Source organism: Cariama cristata, unplaced genomic scaffold (genome assembly GCF_000690535.1).
Source record: "Cariama cristata isolate BGI_N322 unplaced genomic scaffold, ASM69053v1 scaffold39311, whole genome shotgun sequence".
NCBI classification, from domain to species: Eukaryota; Metazoa; Chordata; class Aves; order Cariamiformes; family Cariamidae; genus Cariama; species Cariama cristata.
In genome coordinates this window covers 1-20,430 of record NW_009600619.1, presented here as the reverse complement: position 1 = coordinate 20,430, position 20,430 = coordinate 1, and the positions used below count along the sequence as shown (strand labels likewise).

Sequence of the window (20,430 nt, the reverse complement as noted above, 5' to 3'; positions counted from 1 at the left end):
CCAACCCTAATGATTCTATGATTCTGTGAAAATGCACATGCCACATGTCAGGCTGAATGACTAATCACTGACACACCAGAAAATGTATTTTTTGTTGAAGCCAGTTGCCAAAGGTAGCTGTATAGACATTATATTCTCAGACTTCTACAAAGCATGTCATTTAGCAACACAAAACCTTCTTATTAAAAATTTAACACTTTTAAAAATCACTGTAGCTCATCTTGCATGCATTAAAAAACTAGTTATCACTGTAAAAATGGAGACTGGCAGACTGAAAAGTTTTCAGAGGAAAGCCAGAAGAATAACTGACTCCAGACATATTTTTTATTAGTTAAAAACTGAAGGACTCATTATGAATTGTTATTTGTAGAGAAGTGTGCTAAACTTCCAACTTTGCTGACTCTTCCTCTCTTTCATCCATGTCAGTCCATCAGATCAGGAAAAGGATTATATGGACATCATTGCCAAGGAGGACAGTATCCCATTTGTTTTCTTCCCCACTTCTCACTTCTCAGGTACATTCCCTTTTCCAGAAACCATGTAGTCCTTGCAAGAACAAAAGCCTTGCATTAGTGGGGACCAGCTACCTGTTAGATCTAGGAGCCTCAAGGTGGTACTCTCTCACCTTGGAGGAAAGTGGCTATTTTGTAATGCCAGAAAGGAATGAAATGTGGTGGTCCACCCTAGATTTGAGGAAACTCAACTCCTCTAGTTGCAAATTTGAATTTTGCACTGTGGTCTTTGCTGAGATATCATTACCAATGGTGTCAGTGCTAAAGCAATCAGTTCCTGACTCGTGTCTTTCTGTATTTTCGTATCACAAACATGTGAAACATATAGGGCATATTTCAATCTTAGAGGGGCTAGGATCACTTCCAAAACAAGGTTCTTCCCCTCTGTCTTCCTACCACTCCAGGCACTTCTACAAAATTATTGACAGGAGGAGCTACTAATGTCAGATGTAACAGGGCAGTCCTCTCTCCATGCTTTGTTGACCAGCTGCTGAAAGGCAACTGCGCCAGAAATGGTGATATACTCTTCAGCTGCCTGTGCCCCGGCATCATTGTTGATGATGCAAAAGTCTTACTCAACGCTGGAAGAGGTTCTGGGATTCATAGAAACTCTGTCAGACTCTGTCACTGCGAGGAACTGACTCCTTGTATCCTTTCAGTTTCTGACATTTCTAAAGGTTGTCCCATTTTGCCTGTATGGACTTGCTAAGTTGTACTGCAACGTGCACTGGATTGCACATAAGGGCCCCTCTTCATCTGATTAGACATGCAGTGCATGCAGATTTGGCTTCAAAGACTTTGCTCCCTACTGAGACCCCTGCTTCTCCCAACTGTTTTATTCTTGCTTTCATAGAAAACAGGATTTTTGCAGTGTACACGATGAGTGCCTTCTCACTGTTGAGATCCGTCCCTCTACATCCCAAGGGCTTCCTTCCTATATGGGAGGGTCGGTGGGACAACCTCCACACACAGAGACAAAGTTACTTATCAACACGTGGAGCTGCAAGCAGGCAGAAATATGTCGTGTGCTCCAGCCTCAGGTGAGGCTGGCACAGTTTCCCTCCTGTTGCACTCTGTCCAGGAGCTCACATGAGAGTAAGATAAGATAAGGTAAGGTAAGGACAAGATAATTGTATTTATACAAGCAATTTTTAGTTCCAGAGAATTCTCTCTGTTTTAAGCCCAAGACATCTCCTAAGAGTCTGAAAGCTGACCCTACAGAGTTTGTATGGCTGCTCCATCTGGATCTTTTCTTTTTACGTCCCCTTTCACATGCCGGATAGGTCTGTGCTTTAGCACAATCTCACTTCTCTCTGGTAAAGCCCTTCCTCAGCAATGGTAGTAATTAAGTCTAAAAGATGAATCTGTACAGCTACCTGATCCAAACACTCTTCGTTTGCACTCAGAGAAGTCCTTGTCACCCTTTGAAACTCAGCTTGCAGTGATTTTAGACCTGGACTGGTAGTTAGTTCTCCTAAGGTGCATTGCTTAACCACCTTTGCTTCTAATGGAGACACATCACTTTTTTCTCATCAGGTCACAGTAAGATAGCTCAAAGACTGGATTAGAAATTCTTCCCCCTGGTCAAAGATCTTGTTGCATAAGGAAATACACAGCCTTTCAATCTATGATGACTTCTTTCTTAGCATACCTATCAAAGAAAATACTTTTTTTTTGGTAGTTACCATCTCTGTTAGTAGAAGGGAAGGAAGACCAGGCTGTTTTCTATAAAACACTAGAAGCATTTCCTTTTGAAAGCATTGAAAGGTAGTCTCAATTTTTCACTTTCAGTAGCAAGCAGGTTGATTGATATTCTGATTTGGGCTCCATTTTTTCCATGCTTGAGACATTCTTGCAAACCTTAAATGCAAAGCCCACCTCCGCTCACACAGCTTTAGCAGTCTGTATATACGTGCCCGTGTCTATGTGCAGCGTTTAACATAATGTCTCTCCTATGTTTGTATTTATAGCAAGAGCAGGATTTCTGATGAAGGCCGAGTTCAGCACGCTGGCTTTGGGGTGAACTGGCACCTCTCAGATGTCCCTACACCATAACTCTCCATGTGAACAGCACAGTGCATCAAATTTGCTGCAAGGCTCGGAATTGAACCATCTTCTGCGGTGGACACGCCACGAGCACGATTTCCTGAGGTCTCAAGATACTCACGGAGGTACCTTTGTTCAGATGTCATACAAGAAGTCTTTAAGCATGACACACCTTTGACAGAACAGTCAGATAAAGGGGCTCCATGACCTTCCTTGCACAGCCACAAAAAGGGGAAAAGATGCCCTCCGTGGAGCATCGATGACATGTAAAAGATGTGCTGCCCAACTGTGTGCTCACAGTTTCCTCGCTACCTTGGAATCACCGGGAAATAAATTTCAGGTTCTAGGATGGAAACAAATGGAGAAGGTGGGTCTCTGTCCACCACTTTTGTTTTCATAAAGTACATGGTGTGTGTACACACCTGCAGTGCAGAATCTGTATCCCTATACAGACAGATACAACTAAAACATTTCTAGCTGGAAGGGCTAGTCATGTACAGTATTGTAGCTCTGATGAGTTAAAAATGCAGCATGTGCCATGTCAGAACTGGACAAAAGAGTAAAACTACCTGTATTTAGCTGTAGGAATACAGGTATATTTTAAAGACAATTAAAATGGCAATTATATATGCCCCTTTTTTCTCTTTCTTGGGTTCTTCTCTTTCCAGGGTTCAATTCCAACAGCCAGCTCAGAAATCCAACTGTTCTGTATTTTCCACTTCCCTTAATTTCTCCCCAACCATTCTGAAAGAAGTTGTAGTGGAAAAATAAGTGATAACGACTCTGCAAAGCTGCTATATGGGACATTAAAAAAAAAAAATCAATGCTTTTTAAGCAGTCATGATTTTATAAACCTAACAAATAAACCAATGATCTGAAAATAAATGCTGTATAGATGTATATAAACAATGAGTAATCTTGCAGTCTGAAAACCTTACAGCTGAGATATTAGATTCTCATCCTGTTTCAGCGCTGTATTTCAGAACACATAATATTTGGTTTGAACATCTGTATAGCTATTAGTTTCTCTTTAATCTAAGAATTTCTAATGTGAAATTGAAAACATTATTATTGCTTTCACATAGTTCCTCATAGAGGGAAGACAGGTAGACTTCAGACATAAATGTTTTTCTACACTATCATATTCTTAGACCTCAGCTGCAGTGAGGGTACCAGTACCAGCGAGGAACTGACGATGTCATTACTGTCACTTCATTCAATGTGGCACGCACAGAGATTAAATGTTCTCCCTCACGCAGGGGCAAGGTTTACCACAGACATCCGAGCTGTAGACTTAAAGACTTCTCTTTCAATCAATGGTTTAAACATTAAATATACATCCTCTTTTTTATAATAGTCATCAGGGATGAAACAAAAATGTTTAACAGTTGATTAAATGGCCTGTTGCTCAATAAAGATTAAACAAAAGCTATGTGTAATGTCAGAGTTAGCTGTCAAATGAAGGGAAATTTCAATCTCATTAAGCTGGTGAAAGCACCAAGGCAAACACCATAGCTTTTACACTGTGTGTATATCGAAATCTAGTTTGCCTGTGGAATTGATGTATTTTACAACTTTTAAGACATGAAAAGGATAAAATGTGCTTTACTAATTTTACTGGGGTAAATATTTAATTTTTAAAATATAAACTCATAATCTATGACAACAAAAGTAAGTAAAGTACGTAGTTACTGATTTCTTTTAGTGTATTTGGATATCACAGTGTTAAAACACTATCATAGCATTGTATTTAGGAAGAGGAAGCCCTCAAATAATTCTTGATTTAAGTTCAAAGATCTGAAAATAAGAGTTATCTATAAACTCAGTGTTCCTAACTGCCTTCACTGCAGTCAACTTGCAGAGAAAGAAACCCACCTTCCTTGAAGTACTACAAGGCTAAATTTTACACTTCACTATAATCAGTTTATGTTTAAAATGATAAATGAGGTATAAAATGTGCAAACACTGATTCAAAAGGTAGGCGGACATTCAACCTTATTTGGGAGTGTCCTTGATGAAATACTGACTATCTACACCCTTGCTACCAGACCTCACCTGTGCTAAATGACTCCAAATGTTCATCCATATAACTCATATTTAAAAAAGCAAGAAGTTAAGATAGCAAAACCTTCACTCAGAAATTAGAAACTATTTTCATGGGGTAGTCCATGCAACCTTGATTCTGCATGCACCTTATGAGACAACCTCTATGTGATCACATAGGATTTTTTCTCATCCTCTGCAGATATTTACTGTGTGGTAAAGAGTTGTATTTTTTTCTATCGCTTAATGCATGGCCACGATCCACCGTCATATCCAAAGTGAGCTTTCAGACTCTGTAAAATAATCATGGCAGGGATTGACTGAGAGCAGCATAATCCCCATCTCCAGTGAAAGGGAGCAGCAACAGGAATCCCTGCCGCTCTGCACCCCGAATTCAGTGAAGACATATCTTGAAGACATGAAGTGTGAAGATATACACCATCCAGGGTAAAGGCACTGGGCAGACGAGGGGAAAATGGAGCTTCCTCAGCGCACTCGTGAGCGTGGCGTATGCTTTGCGTTAGTTAACTTGGAAGAAGATGCATAACGTTGCGGTTTTCCCCTTCTCTGTACCAGAATCACGTCAGTGTCCCTGAGTGGGCCACACAAATGCAAAGATGAATGAATCATCTTGACTGTCATGTTGGGTGGCAAAGACTAAGGCAAAACTTGTCCAAAATGTCTAGTAAATATGTATTTCCAACTGAGGTAGCTGAAGGAGGTAGCTGAAGCCAGACTTAAGAGTGTCTGTGCAATCAAAGATGATGGAGAGTGCTGCATCTACTGGCTGTTTGCTATGCTGTGAACATGGCTGAACGAGAATTAGAGATGCAGGAGACGGAAAATCTCATGAGGTAGAAAATGTCTCAACACCAAAATATCTTCAGCAATAAGAACTTCAAGATCTGTTTTTACAATACTGATAGTCACGTGTTCAAATTCAAAGCCAACCATCCAAAGAACAGCAAGAGCCATTTTTTTCTGATTGAAGGGAGAAGTTGGAGAGCAGGCGCTGTAACGAGAGGCTGGCAGTGGTGGCAGGAGCTGGATTTAGAGCTACCAGAAGAGGCTGAGGTGCTCTGTACAGCAGGGAAGGAGGAGGGATTGCACAACAGCTCTCCACCCTCACGTGTGATGAAGTTAAGGAGTCCTTTCCAAGAAGCCATGGGAAGGGATTGCTGCTCACCCTTATGTATTGATATGAGTGACAGCATTTGGCGTTATGCAGAAGAATTGATAGAGAAAGTAGCAAGTCTGGCTACAGGGACACATACCTGTACAGTAGCTCTAAGCCCAGAGCCAGCTACGTAATTTCTTTGCTATGTGCTGCCTTTCAGCTTCTGCCTAAAATTTAAGTGGGAGTGTCCCAGGGAGGCAAGAAGTGGGAGATAACTGTCGTTAGTGTTCCCGAGAAAGGACAAGCCACAGGATGATGAGAAAGAAAAATAACTGCTGCCAAAGGATAAATTAAAACACAGTACTGACAGAGGCACACAAGCGATTAACAAATCCTCACTGACATCAGTCAGAAAACCATGATCCGTACCAAGTTCTTTGTGTTTGTTGGATGTTCATTTTTCAGCTGCATTTCATACAGGGGGAAGGAAAGACAGAAAAGCAGGAAAGTGCCTATAAATCAACGCTGGGAAATGGGGCATGTCCTCTTTCTAAGACTAAGTAGAAGAACCTGAGAAGCCAATGAGTGCCATGAATTTTGGAGATATTCATCCCCTTTTTCAAATTAAAATTGACACACATGAAAAGGGGGTTATGATTTTTTTGTGTGTGTCATCTATTTTTTGTTACAAGAGCTGGCTGGGCTGCAAACGACCTTCAGTTTGCACTGCAAACTCTAAACACCAGCCCATGTTAGAAAAAGCTTAATGTTAAAAGCATCTCTTCTTGCAACTGAGTCATCTGTACTAGCAACCCCCCGCAGAGCCCTCCTTTGTCCCTACTTTAACTAGGAAGAGAATTTTTAAACACCTCACTGTGTACATTTAATGAAAATTACTTTGAAATACTGTTACTTAAGCCAAAAATTGTCTTTCAAGATCAAACATCACAAAGGAACAAACACTTTTTTATACATATCCCAGAGTGAAACGCAGATAACAAGTAGATAGTGGACAGAAAAGATTGCCGGAAAATGAGAAATTTATGTTGTCATGTAATATTTAAGCAATGGTTCAGCTCAAGATCATCTTTAAAAATGAATAGTAAAACAGGGAAATAAAGTTTTTAATATGTTCATTCAGTCCTAACCTGAACCCCAAGGAGTCACAGTAAATTATATAGTAAATAGCACACTTTTGGATTTTAAATGACTTAATAATACTAACTGCTAAAGACATATTCCTAACCTTAATTACTTTCACGCTGTTACTCCTATCATAAATTACACACACACTGACCCTACAGCTCATACACAGATCGTCCAAAAGCAATGAAAACCCTATTATGAAAAGATCGTTTGGGGTCATGATCAGAATCATACTCTCAAGTAGTTTATGAATATTTTAAAATATACGTTACATATATGTATATCTGTAAAGTAACATTAGTTTTAGATTGAGAAAATATACTATGTACATGACAGTGCAAACCTGATTTGATCCATCTTGTGTCCTGAAATAAAAACAGTCCCTTGTTTTTCTTCCGTCACTAACATGATTTCAGTAGGTGTTCATAATCTGTGAAATAACCTTCTCCATTAGACCTTCTTCTAGAGATGAACATCACTGTTCTTACAGGAACTGACCAGTTCTAAACGTACTCCATTATTTGTTTCTCAAAAAAGAGATTAAACTTAATTTATAACCAAAGTTAGTTAAGATATATTAAAGACATACCTCCTCCGTGGCTCTGACAGAGGTACGGAAACCGCCACACATTTCCCAAGCCCACACAAAACCCTACACATGTCAGCATATACTGAGCCTTATTATCCCATTTTGGTCTGGAGTCTGCCTCTTCTTCCTCAAGGACCTCAAGTTCTGCATGGGAAGGTATCCTGTCCTCCAGGCCACGGTTGGGCAACTGTAGCTTCACCATATTTTAAATTTCCTGACTGAAAATGCTGCCCCAGTGAGGAGATAATGAAACAGGCAGCTAGTTAGAAATCTGCACAAAAGAGATCATCTATTTGCTGTCTTCAGCTATATATAGTGAACCTTTGGCACTAAACTTGAAAGTGCAGGCTTGTGGTAAAAAGAAGCGTCAGCAAATAATTCAATTGACCAAGTCAGCTCTGACACTTATTAATGCTTTATCTGTCAAGGTTTTATGGAACAGTCTGTTCATCTAGTAGAAGACATTGATTTCAGCTAATGTAATTCGGCAGATAATTTGGCTATAAACTGTAATCGCCTCTAAGGTTATGAAACACCCTTTGCCACTCCCCTGTTCAAACTCAGAGAAATACATATACAGCCCTAGCAAACATGGAGTAAAAAGATTCCACTGGCCTCAGGCTAAGTATAGAGGTTTCATACTCTTTTTTATCAGGAAGATAAACTGCTTGTGAATCACCATCACATTCAGTTTCCCATAGTGTATGCTGAAAAAAATTGTATGTTTATGATAATTACCGAAACATGTTTTTCCTTCTCTGCAAGAGACCTTACCCTACTAAACGCTCTGACAAAAAGCATGGAGAATGAAAGGGATTATAAAATCTGACCTTTAAAATCATAAGCGTAATCTGCTTACCCTAACGCCTCTAATCATTATAGAACAAGGTCTGAAGAACATCTTTCTTGTAAATGGGCTTGAAATCAAAGGTCCCTTCACCTTTTCAATGACCCTATGATACACTGGTCAAAAATAGAAAAGAGACACCGGCTAGCAAATATCACAGATACTACTCACACCCTCGTTCTTTCAGTACAATCATAACAAGACTGTTCCGTTTGTACCTCAGTGTTATCAAAAGGTAAGTACTTGCCACTGAAAACTATACATAAAATCTAACACAGTATATGTCATAAGAAAGAATTTTGTCAGCTAAGGCCTACAGGTTCATTGCATACAATGATACAGAGTGGTCAAAATAAAGAACTAAAGAGATCCTCTAAGTCCAGCCCCTGACAAAGAAGGTGAACACATCACAGCATCCTTTTGCAACCTTATCATGTTCACTCAAAATTGATATTTTTTTTTTTTTGTACTCCCTGTTTCTAAAAGGCTAGTCTAGAATTTCAGTGCTCTTATGCCCCAAGAAGGCTGTTCGTTATCTTTTGAATAGAAAAGTTACAAAAAAAGTCTTCACTTCGACATGGACAACCGTATACAGTAGCGCAGATGGATTTTCCCTGTGCCTTGTAATCAGGTGCTAATATTTCTCTAACTTGACCTGAAATATCTCTATCAGTCTGCCTAGCGATAGCACTTGCCTTTTTCATGACCCCGCCAGTTCTGTAGGCGAGCTGTCCCCTGATTAAGCACTGGCTCAACACCTTTCTCCTCCTTTGGCGGTTCCAACTAAGGATTTCCTAGCTTTCAGAAGAGCTGCTTTTTCTGTTACTAAAAGCATATTTTAAATTTCACCTGGTTTCTGCTACTCCAGTACATTGAGCTACTCAGTTCTTCCTGAATTATACTTTTTCAGTATTCTCAGTATCTCAGTTCTTCCTGAATTATACTTTTTCAGCATTCTCAATACTTCTGAGATTGTGTCATGAGTATTTTGCTAACACGCTACTATTTTTTGTCCTTAGTCATTAGTGGAAGAATGACGAAAGACTGTTCCTAAACCAATCCTTGAGGAACTGCGTTAGTAACCTCCCCTTAGACCACCATTTCTGCTTTCATCACAGCTTACCATCACCATCAGATGTTTACCTAATTTTTTGTTCACATTATATCTCCCATTTAGTTCAGCTATTACATCCATTTGTGGTCAAGTGGCAACTGGTCTACTGAAGTCCAAAAAGACTACATTTACTGTACTTCCCTTCTCTAGAAAAATCAGTTTTCACTTATAAGTGGCAATAGAAAAGTTTCAAATTGCAGCTTTTCAGTGGTCCAGGAGCTCACAAGTCATCTGGGTTATTATTCTGCCTCCTGAATCATAGGAAGATAATCCTAGTATTCATGCTGTAGGGAATATGAGGCAGTAATAAAGAGCAGACAGAAGAGAATTAGGAAAAATCAACATCCCTCCCATAATATTTCTACTTTCCCTGACTTGTAGGCTTTAGTTCTACATCGTATGTGGAACCTCTTTCAAAAACTGAATCAGATCATGATTATATGCTGTCCACACAACATATCTTACAGCTACAATCTAATGGCTCTATGTAATCAGAAATCTTTGACAATCAAGATTCTGTATAGAATTTATTGAATCTAAAATAGTGTGTTTCTCTTTAAGTACAGTGCAAGCTGACATGGAAGGAATGAATGTAGCTTCCTTTCGGAATCAAATTATACGAGGACAAATTGATAGGATATGAAATAAATTCACGCTTCTGTTAGGATGATCTGAAATTTTCTCTCTGCTAAGTTTCATGTGCAAGCAGTTTCTATCAGGATCCAAAAATACATTCCAGATTGCTTTCCACTGAACAAATCCAAAATGTCTTTCCGGAGAAGTTTATCTTACTTCGGTAATGCCAGGTTCCAGTGGTTGCTAGTTATCAACCAGTTGTTAAATATTTGCAGAAGCAAATATGCTGGTATAGCATCTAGCTCAATTTTCTTTATCAGTGTAATTGCATGGCTAATGATCTTGGAAAGCACAGCGCCTTTTTCTGAAGGACCTGCGGCAGCAACGACACCAGCTTGAACATGACCCGCCATTGCACGGTGGGGCTGTCTATATTGCCACCCTGTGGATTTGAACAAAGAAGTTGGGGCTACTCTGCAGCAGTCACCATCACTGGCTTATTCCTTTGCCCTAAGGCAAACTTCTCCTTCAAGTGAGGCAAGGCTTAGGTTTGGCACATCACATAGGGTTTGTTATGGCTAATAAACCTCTACAAAATCAATCCTTTCACAATATAGGCTGCTAAGGAAGATATGTTTTGCAAATTGCTAATTATAAGTGCAGAGGAAAATGGATCTTACATTTAGATTGGATTATTTGTATTAAAATATTTCTAATTACACCTTTGTCTTTTTGTCTACTACTTCCATATTTTTAATGTACAATTTTCTCAAAAGTTAAAAGAGGTTGCACAAAAAAGTAAGCCAACTTGTACATAAGCAACTCACAATTTTACAAAAACTTGATTAAAAGGGAAAAATCCCCTTTCTAAAAGTCGTATTTTACTGGAATATACACATATACACACTTGTGGAAGAATATAGGCATATTCCTTTTCTTAAGATGAAAATGTCTTTCATCTCGCAGGATGATGATGTTAGGAAAGAGTATGAGAGAGGGTAGCAGTAAAGAAAAGAAATGGCAGTAGAAGGATAGCAGGGATGTAAATCAAGACAACAGCAAGGATGGAGCTGCTGTCTTCCCTCCGTGGGGCCACGTCCAGGCATGGTGTGGTACCCACTTGGGTTGAGGGGCTCCTGGCTACCGGTAGCCCCAACATGTCTCTGGTAGCCTGGGCTTGTTGGGGACTGTCCCTGGCTGGGAGACAAGCCATCCTCCCCTGAAGTGCAGGTGGGGCCTGACACCCTCTTCCAAACTGACCGCCTCACAGCTGCTCCTGCTTCTGGCCTTGGTGGGGTCGCTCTTTGTGCTGGCGTGGGCAACCCTGGGCCAGCACAGCCCACTCGCCCTGCAAGAAGCCGTCTCTGTATGGAGGAGGATAGGTTCTTCCCTCCCAACAACGAGTTGGGTTGACTGACTGAAGGACCTTGCTGAAGTGCCTGTCTTCTTCTGCCCTCCATCATGGGCTGGAGGGGACTGCACTGGGGGAACCTCTTCTGGGTGGATCCTGTGAAGGTGAGGACAAGGAGCAAGCTGCAAGACAGGGCAGGGGGCTGTTCTTCAAGAAACTCAATTCCTTTCATTTAAAGCCATTGAGAAAAGCAGAGAACAGCGGCAATATATGTGGTTTGCATCCAGTCATAGTTTCAGGAATGAAATACAGTATGGTCCTTTCCTTGTGATCCCATCATCCCTGGTATGACATAGGACAAGTCTGTAACTCTCCAAGTATTTTCAGAGTGACATTTACAGAGCATTGCAGCTCAAGACAATTAATCGTAACACCAAGTTTGTTCTCTAATTTTGCCTTACAATATACCATGCTATTAGGATTAACTACATTATATTCTGGTCCTTTTTAGTACCGTAGCAGATACTGGTGTGACTTACTCTAGTGATTCTATAGCAGTATCTCACCAGCATTAATCAAATTTTTTTTTTTTCAGTCAGGTTTTGCTTTGTAATTGAAGCTACATATACAGCAATCACAATTACTCTTGGTTGTGTGATAAGCCTAAAACAGGAAAAGATGGAAATGTAAAGATGGTGGTAACTACACAGCCAAATGCCTAAAGCAGAGGATTATCATTTGGGAGTGTAAAGTGGTAAAGATGTCATAAAAGTGAAGAAGAGGAAGAAGAAGAAGAAGAAGAAGAAGAAGAAGAAGAAGAAGAAGAAGAAGAAGAAGAAGAAAAAGAAGAAGAAGAAAATTCAGAGGTTAAACTAAACGTTCCCTCTGACAGCCTGTCCCTGGCAAAATCTGCTTGGATCATCTTTTAAAATATATGGAGAAAACACAAAATCCTTTTATGAGATGCCAATGGGTAAAATCCTTGACCATCTACGCAAAGGGGGAGCACTGAACCCCAGGTTCAGGAGGAGACTCAAAATCCCTAGCCCAGGGGATACTAACGATCATATTAGAACAGAAGATACACAGGCAAAATGTTTCAGAGTTGCTTAGGTTTAAGGCTAATAATCAACGGCAGGTGGTTATGGAGTTTACCTTGCCAAGAAATGTTCTGTAGATCTTTAACTTGATCTAAGTTTTATGCTCTGTTGTGCTCAAACTCTACCTGATAAGTAACCCAAAGACGCAGCTCCTCAGCTGGCATGGTTTGGTTTCCCATGTGTATGCTTCAAGGTGGCTGTCGTCAGGCCACAGCAGTTCAAGCAGAGATACCTTGAAGGCTTTGGAGAAGTCCAATAAACTTTGGAGGCTAGATCTCTTCCCATGCGATTGTAAACTTCTCCAGATGGGAGACAAGTCCTTTTGTGCCAGTAAATGTCACTGCAGAGGACAAACAGGACAGCACTGAGCTGTCATTGAAACTCTGTCTCAGGCTTTTGGGAATGCAAGGGCAGTAGGATGACACAATGACATCCCGTTCTGGAGTGTTTTATGGTGTCAGGTAGCTTCCTTCAGCAATCTCATTGTATGCTACAGCACTGGAAAAGAAAACAATAACAACCTTGATTAAAGAACACTGTTCATTGCTTAACAAACATGGCAAGCAACAACCTACAACTGTCAACATGTTCTGCTGCCTGCTAGAGAAGAGATGCATGCGGTGACAGAGATCCAAGCAACAGCACTTTACTAGCTAAGAAATGTAGGGCCACACTGACCATCATGAGATCAGATAATCTCGTGCTGTCCACAGAAATATTTCTACATCTATACACCTTACCTGTAGTTCCCCGCAAAGTGATTCCAAAGATGAAATGTATTCTTCAAAGATGAAAGCAATACTTTGGGGATCTTCTGAATGGATGCAGTGCAACCTTAAGGACAGCACATCTTCCTCCTTGGTGTCACAAGAAGAACAAAACAAAGAAGAAGGATGCTGCTGCTGGAGCTGGTATTACTTCAGTGAAATATTTATAAACAAAGCTGAAGTAAGTATTATGCAAACTACCAGTATATATGAAAATAAAGATTGTGCCTATTTCTGGAAGATAAAAAGGAGCAAAGTGCCACACGAGCATCAGTGTGAGCTGGGTGAACTACAGCAGACATGATGTTCACAGCTTGGTCCTTTTAATTCTTCTGTGGCTAAGGACACTGCTCTCTCCACAATAAACATGGCCTGGCAATTTCTAGCTTTTGTTATGATGGTTGTCAGAATCCATGGGAAGAGTATCAAGACAGTTGACCAGATTCTGATGGGTCTCTCAGTTTTGCCACATAAGTTGATTTCAGTATCAAAATAGTTCTGTGTTCCTTGTACACAAGTTGCCATCCATAAGTCAGTTCTGCTAATACCAGTCCTTTGGGGATCTGTCTATATGAGGTCTTTCAATTTTATTTGGTCTAGGTCAGATGCTAAGGTTTTACTTATTTCTGTTGTCTCCTTCAAAATGTATTTAGGTGCTACCAGTTTAAAAGGCCGATTTGTCCACTTTCCAAGACTTTGAAACCTCTCTGTGCTGAGAAATAATTTCTCACTCTCCCACTTGGACTTTACTGACTGAATATACTGCTGTACACATTCACAGACAGAATGTTTATTATTTTTATTGAGGTATTTTGCATAGGGTAATGATCACAGGGGGAATCAGATCTCTTGACCGAGATGGCTGCCCGGATGCTGATGTTGCAAACATCCCTCAATGGTGTCTTCAGCTAGATGGACTGAGACTCCCCAAACTGCCGTTCCAGTGAATTCTATGTGATCGCTACAGTATATGGATGATCAGTTCTTGTTGATTATCTTAAACTATGTAAGGAACACATCTTAACTGTGAACAAAAGACAGCCCCACATGCCCATCCTTGCACAGGCATGAACGATTTCCACTGAATATATAAAATTATGCATAGTTTGGTCAATTCCTTAATCGACAGCAGGAGCTGCTTGGTGAAATCCCTGGCTGTGCACCGGATCCTTCACCCCAAGTGGTTATGCAATATATCTAAACATACAGATAGCATCTATCAGCTTACGGAGCAGAACTCCTGTGTATCACCAGGAGCTCCCTGGGGAAACCTCTGGCATGGCCCCAGCTGCTGGGAGACCTCCTGCAGCAATCAGTTGGCTGTTTTGTTGTCAAGTGGCTGGCAGCTCAGTTGATCTCCTCATTGCCAAGCTACCCTAAATTTCAGTGAGTTTCTTCTTTGCAGATCCATCTGTTGTCTCAGCTACGCAGTGATCAGCTGGAGAGCTCCTGGACCAGGCAGTCAATTAATGACTACGTGGCCTTGGCAAGCACACAGGCAAAGCCTTCATACCCAGCTGCACGATGACTGTAACTATAAACTTTAATTTCATCTTTTTATCACAGCAGTAACTTAAATTCCTTTGATTTTGCCATAATATCTGAACTGTTGACTGCTGTTTCTGCCTTGTATCCTCCACAGAAAAACACTCACTATTTTCTCATCCTCACATTGGAATGCTCAAAAGCATGATTTAAAGAGCAAGAGGCAACAGGTGGTTTCCTAAGACCCTTCCTTTCGAGCGGCTTTAACAGAGCCGTCATTTTGAGAGCACAGCATCCCTTTGAGCAAGACATGTTGTCATGTCAGTGGTCTTCTGGCAGCTCCCATTTAGGCAAAAGAAGTGACAGGAGGCCAGACCCTCTCGGCTGCTCTTCTTTACCTGCCCCCCTTCAGGAGGATTTTCTAAGGAAGATTTCCCTTTTCTAGCACTCAGTCCAAGTTCTGTGAAGCCCAGAGTGTGTTTTGTGTTTCTCTTTGTAGTGCATGCACCCAGGACAGCAGCTGTATTGCACAACAGACAGACCAAACAGAACGTGTTTTCTGCTTTTATTGAAAGCACAAGATGTCTCAGGGCGTTCCCTTCCCTGTGTCTAAATGCAGAAAGTCATACGAACGCAGCTACTGCCCTGCGGGGTATGGACTGGCGACAACTTACCTGTGATGACGAGGGATGGGTAATGCAAAGGATTGCATCAAATGCAAAGAGATTAAGGATGTTTTATGAAGGGAACAAGGACTTCCAGAGTGTCTGAACAATGTCCTAGAGCAGCTAGATTGTAGTTCTTCACAGAGACCAGGAAGACAAGAAAATCCACACAGGGAAATGAAAAGGAGTCGACATGCAGAATGAGACATCTGAGAGATTATGGAGGAAGGCAGAATACCCTACGTAACAGACAGACAGAAAGAATTGCCCCAGCCTTTCATTCGGATGGTCATCTTTCATCACACATCTTTAGTTAAGGCTGGCGCACTTACCTGTTTAACGATGCTGTTCTTTCTTCAAGAAAAAAAACCCCACTTTCCAACATACTCTCCTCTCAGCACCAAGATCAAAACTTTTTACATGGCAATTTAAAAATTGTCCAATTTGTAAAACCTTAAAATTGTGCAATCTGCTTGGAAAGTTGGAATAAAATAGCAAATTCCACTCTTCCCACCCACCTTGCCCAAGGTGCTAAACAGTGTAGCAATATGTAAGTGTATTTATTGTTATTTTTTGTTTAACAGGTGAGTGAACATTTTCATAACAAAAATAAGTTCATTAAATACTTTGAAAACAAATTATTCTTGCATTCTACATATATATGGGCATTTCCAAACAAATAACCAATCCAGAACAAAAGCTGTTGGGCAAGATAAAACTCACAATAGAACTTTCAACATAACAACCTACAAAGGGGGTAAGTTTCAAAAATACCTAACACACCAATAAACGTGAGTTTTGGTAGAAACTATCAGGACCGATGCTTCTAAACCAGTTACACATTTTTAAAAATCCTCCTCAAATAACTCTTCAGTCGTAATATACTGATCTGCAAAGGGTCCATGAATTAGTTGTACAAATAATTGACACTTCTAAAAAAGTGAAAATGAGTATCAAACATTCATTACATTGCATCCAACCCTGTACAATCCAGCATATGATGCTTCAACCTCCACAATTATAGTGAAAAAAGTATTCTACCCTCTTGATTACATTTTCTTTAAACATTCTGAGTGATGACAGTGACAAACTATGAAAAAAATGAAAAAGCGTAAGATGTTCGATCTTTTAATACCAAGAACTAAGGAATATGTACATATCCAAGGCATGATCTCAAACACATTGGCATTGATTCACCGGCTGTCAGCTGAGTTGCTTAACTGCCTGCACATATGCATGAAATGCACCACAGCTGTGTGGTCAGACACTTTCCACATCCTGGAGGAATTACACACAGGGTAAGTTACTCAAACTAATTTGTTCTACTGGGCAATTGGGGCATGTGCATACAGCCAGCTACAGCAGCTTGGCTCAGGCTGTGATACAAGAGTAGTAACTCAATTGCATTCTCACCTCCCAACCCACATACGCTTGGCATCCAGACAAACTCTGGACTTCATGGTGTTTGTGATGATATCTTTTTTCTTCCAGGTCTGTCTATCTACTACAACTTTATTAAAAAAAAACCAACACAGTACATAAGAGACTAATAAATCAACACAACAGTATAATTACCACCACCAAGGTGAGCAAGAAACTGAGCAGCCAGGAAACATGTATTCTGTTTGATTTTGTTTCATATTAGGTATTTTTGCTGAGTAACTGCATTAGGTTGCACATACTACTTCAAAAGATTTATCTGCTGTCTTCTGTGCCCAGACTGAAAGGAAACCAGGAGGAAAGAATAAGAGAAAAACCCACATCTGCTGGAGTTCTCTGTTAAACTTGGATGGGCATTCACTTCGCTGGATTGCTTCCGAGCCACGCAGTAGCTGATTGCCTAGAGCAAAAGTGTTTGTCAAATCTAGCCCACAGTAGATAAAGAACTGCTAATTAAAGAACTGACAACCTACCAACACTAATCAAAGCCAAGTAACAGAGAAGACTGGATGTTATAAACAAAAGGCTAAACAATGTCCCTTTGAGATCTAAGGCTGGATTAGAAAGAAGGAAGAAAAAAGAAATATTCTCCAAAACACATGGCACATTGGAAAAAGAAAGTGGCTCCTACTGCTACAAGGACCCAAAGACTACTCAAATTTTTAAGGGATTTCAAGCATGGAAATGCATTGTTGTTTTGTTTTGTTTGTCATTTGTTTTTCTCTAGATCTGTTTGTTTTACTGTGCTAACTAAATTTGAAAGCCCCTTTTCTTAAAAGTTTGCAAAGCTTGTATATCTGTAAGCTTTCATGGTCATGTGTACATGAAATGGTGAACCATAAGCTCAAAATTTAAGAGTTGTGGAAAAGTATACTTCAGCTCTGGGAGAACTGAGACAGTCAGAGAGGGAGGTAGTGGCTACCAGTGCAGGTTGCATTTAGGTTCCTATCTGCACTTAACAAACAAGACCTGTCCAAGGAACAGAGCCAGGTGCAATGGCTGTAACCCACGGAGGTTCCTGCAAGCTAACCGGGTAGCAGCCAGTGTGCTGGGATGCAGAGGCAGCAGCAACCGGAGGCAGGCTGTCAAGTTACAACTAAAACCTTGACTGAGGAAAAAATGTAAGTATTCTTAATATATCTCCAGGATGATGAGAATATAACTTTGAGTTTATACACTCTCTAGTATTCAAGCATGGATTTCTAGCTCCATGGAGACTTTCATCAATCTCTTTCTTTATGTGTTATTTTAATTAGCATCTTTTGGATGTTTCACTCATAAAGTACTACTTATATATTAAGCTGGAAGACAATGCAAGACTGATTAATTTGAAACATGATCATACTATTCCCCTCCTCAGAATACTAATACGTACATTTATATACATACACATTCACACATATACATGTTTATATAAATGTACGTATATACACATAGGATTTATGAGGCAAGCAGCTTGCTCCAACACAGTCTCTTCCAAACATCTGCCTCAAAATCAGTCTTGCTTAAACAAACAAACAAACAAATTAAAAAGAAAACAAAAAAAAGAGCATTGAGACACCGTAAAACACCAGGAATAAGGAGCACAATGTGCTACTGCACTTGGGGGAGACAAATCCCACTTCTCTGTTGATGGAGTATGACCATCAACTAGGTAAATCACTCTGAATGGAGTTCTGTTTTGCTGCTTCTGATACCTATGGAAGCTGGCATATCTCTATACTACGCTGCAGTCTGCAATACAAACACACTCACAGAGTTTAAGAGCATGCGTAGCTCACTGGAGCATCTGTTGTTAGTGAAAGGAAAGGCACCAACACTGCACGTGTCCCATGCAAATACAAGTGCAACAACGAGGAGAAATGGAAACACAGTAGGAGAATTTAACAGCTTCAGACTACAACTGTGATTGTCCCTACTATGCACAGTGGATCCAAGAAATCCCACTACTTCCCCTACTTATCGTTTTCCTAACATGGCCTTTTCTGCCCTCTTGAACTTCTGTAATTCAATAGCTAGTTCCCAATATCTCAGGTATAGCCACATAAGTCTTCCATTTTGAGTTTTGTTTCTGTTCAGCAGATTGCCACAGTAGTTATCATGTTTGAAAATATCTTTTAAGCCACTTTCCATATGTAGAGCCACAGCAACAGGATCGGTTGCTGCTTTAACTAGCAGATTTTTCTCTACTTCTAGTCTCTGGCTTCTGGGTATAACAAGACTGCAGTAGATGTCCTGTCTTTCCTTAAGTCCCTCTTCAAAGTCTTTTAGTAAAATATTGGCTCTCTTTTGCCACTCTTCTTCCTTTGCCAGACAACTTTGGTACAGGTTACCTTCTGCTCCTGAGTGCAAAAGGACTTGTTTTTCTCGGTCTAACTTCTCCTGCTCCTGTTCTAGGATCCTTCTTTCTTCTACTAGTTTGCGACTCTGGGACACGAGGGCTTCACGGTAACTCAAGGTTCTGTTGCGCTCCTTTTCAAGCTCCAACTCCAAATGAGCAACTGTGCGACGATTTTCTGTGATTATATCCCGGTATTTGGCTTCCAGGTCTTTTTGTAAAGATGAATGTTTTTTATAATATTCTTTTTTTTCTCTTTCTATTTCTTTTTGACATTCTCTGGTCCAGATCCAACCTATCATACATAAATGAGACTTCAGACACGAGCATAACACATATAACATTGATGGGTGTGATTAATTAACTATGCCTCTAAAGAAGCTATTAAGTGGTAAAAAACTTTCTTTCCTGCCCTCTCCTGTGATATTCGCTTCTATTCACACGCAACACAAAATGTATTTCTGTGGGCTCGTGTTTCACAGTAAGTCACTTTAAATTATCATGTTTCCTTTGAAGTAAAATCTCCCCTAGTCTTTTATTGCTAATACATACACTTCTTGGATTAAAGAAGGAAAACAAAGTTATGGGGAAATAAACTGGAGGTTTCCAATGCAGGAACTGCACTGAGAACTCTCCAGGTCCACTAAATAAATATACAGCAGCAGCTCCTTGCGTTGTCACCCTTGGGCTCTCTAGCACATCATATGTCCACTCTTCTGAAAGAGTTTTGTAAATTGAAGCTTACTAAATATGGACTCAATTCCACGTGTGAAAAATGGCCATTACCTTAATGCTATAAACAGTGCTTACTGATACCTGAACACTGAAACAGTGTTTACTGTTTGTAACATCATAAACGAGCAGACCAGAGGAAATCCCTAGATGGGGTATTACTTTATCACTGTACTGCTTCAGAGATTCCCCTTTGGCTGGCGGGTGAGACACCCAGTGCTGCCACACGCTTCAGCTCCAGCCCAGAGGCCTGGGTGCTACTTACGGAAGGCAGCCAAGCCCAGCATGGGGACCAGCAAGGCGTAGTTCCATCTGCTGCCTTCATCCCCGGGCTCTCGTTGATTTGGCAGGATGTTCCAGTTTGGAGGGTCATTTAAATTATTCATGAAGGCACCTTAGATTTACAGGAGAGAAAAGCGGCCTTAGCAGCACGCAGAGGAGCAGGGCCGCTCCCACAGCCACCCGCTCACCCGGCCTGGCTGCGGGACAGGTGTCTCTGCCCGAGGCACTCAAATGGTGGCCCCGTCACTTGGCAACTTTGCGCGGACGCGACTTCGTCCAC

The 20,430-nt window shown here is 40.6% G+C and overlaps 1 protein-coding gene across 1 annotated transcript; it reads right to left on the bottom strand.

Annotated features, from left to right (window-relative positions):
* Window positions 1-18,450: 18,450 nt before the first annotated feature.
* On the bottom strand, window positions 18,451-20,370 carry CCDC127 (coiled-coil domain containing 127). The gene is made up of 2 exons (XM_009710081.1): window positions 20,134-20,370; window positions 18,451-19,431 (listed from the first exon to the last, which is right to left on the bottom strand). Exons 1-2 carry the CDS (start codon window positions 20,252-20,254, stop codon window positions 18,758-18,760), a joined length of 795 nt encoding a protein of 264 aa, XP_009708383.1. The 5' UTR covers window positions 20,255-20,370; the 3' UTR covers window positions 18,451-18,757.
* Window positions 20,371-20,430: the final 60 nt, after the last annotated feature.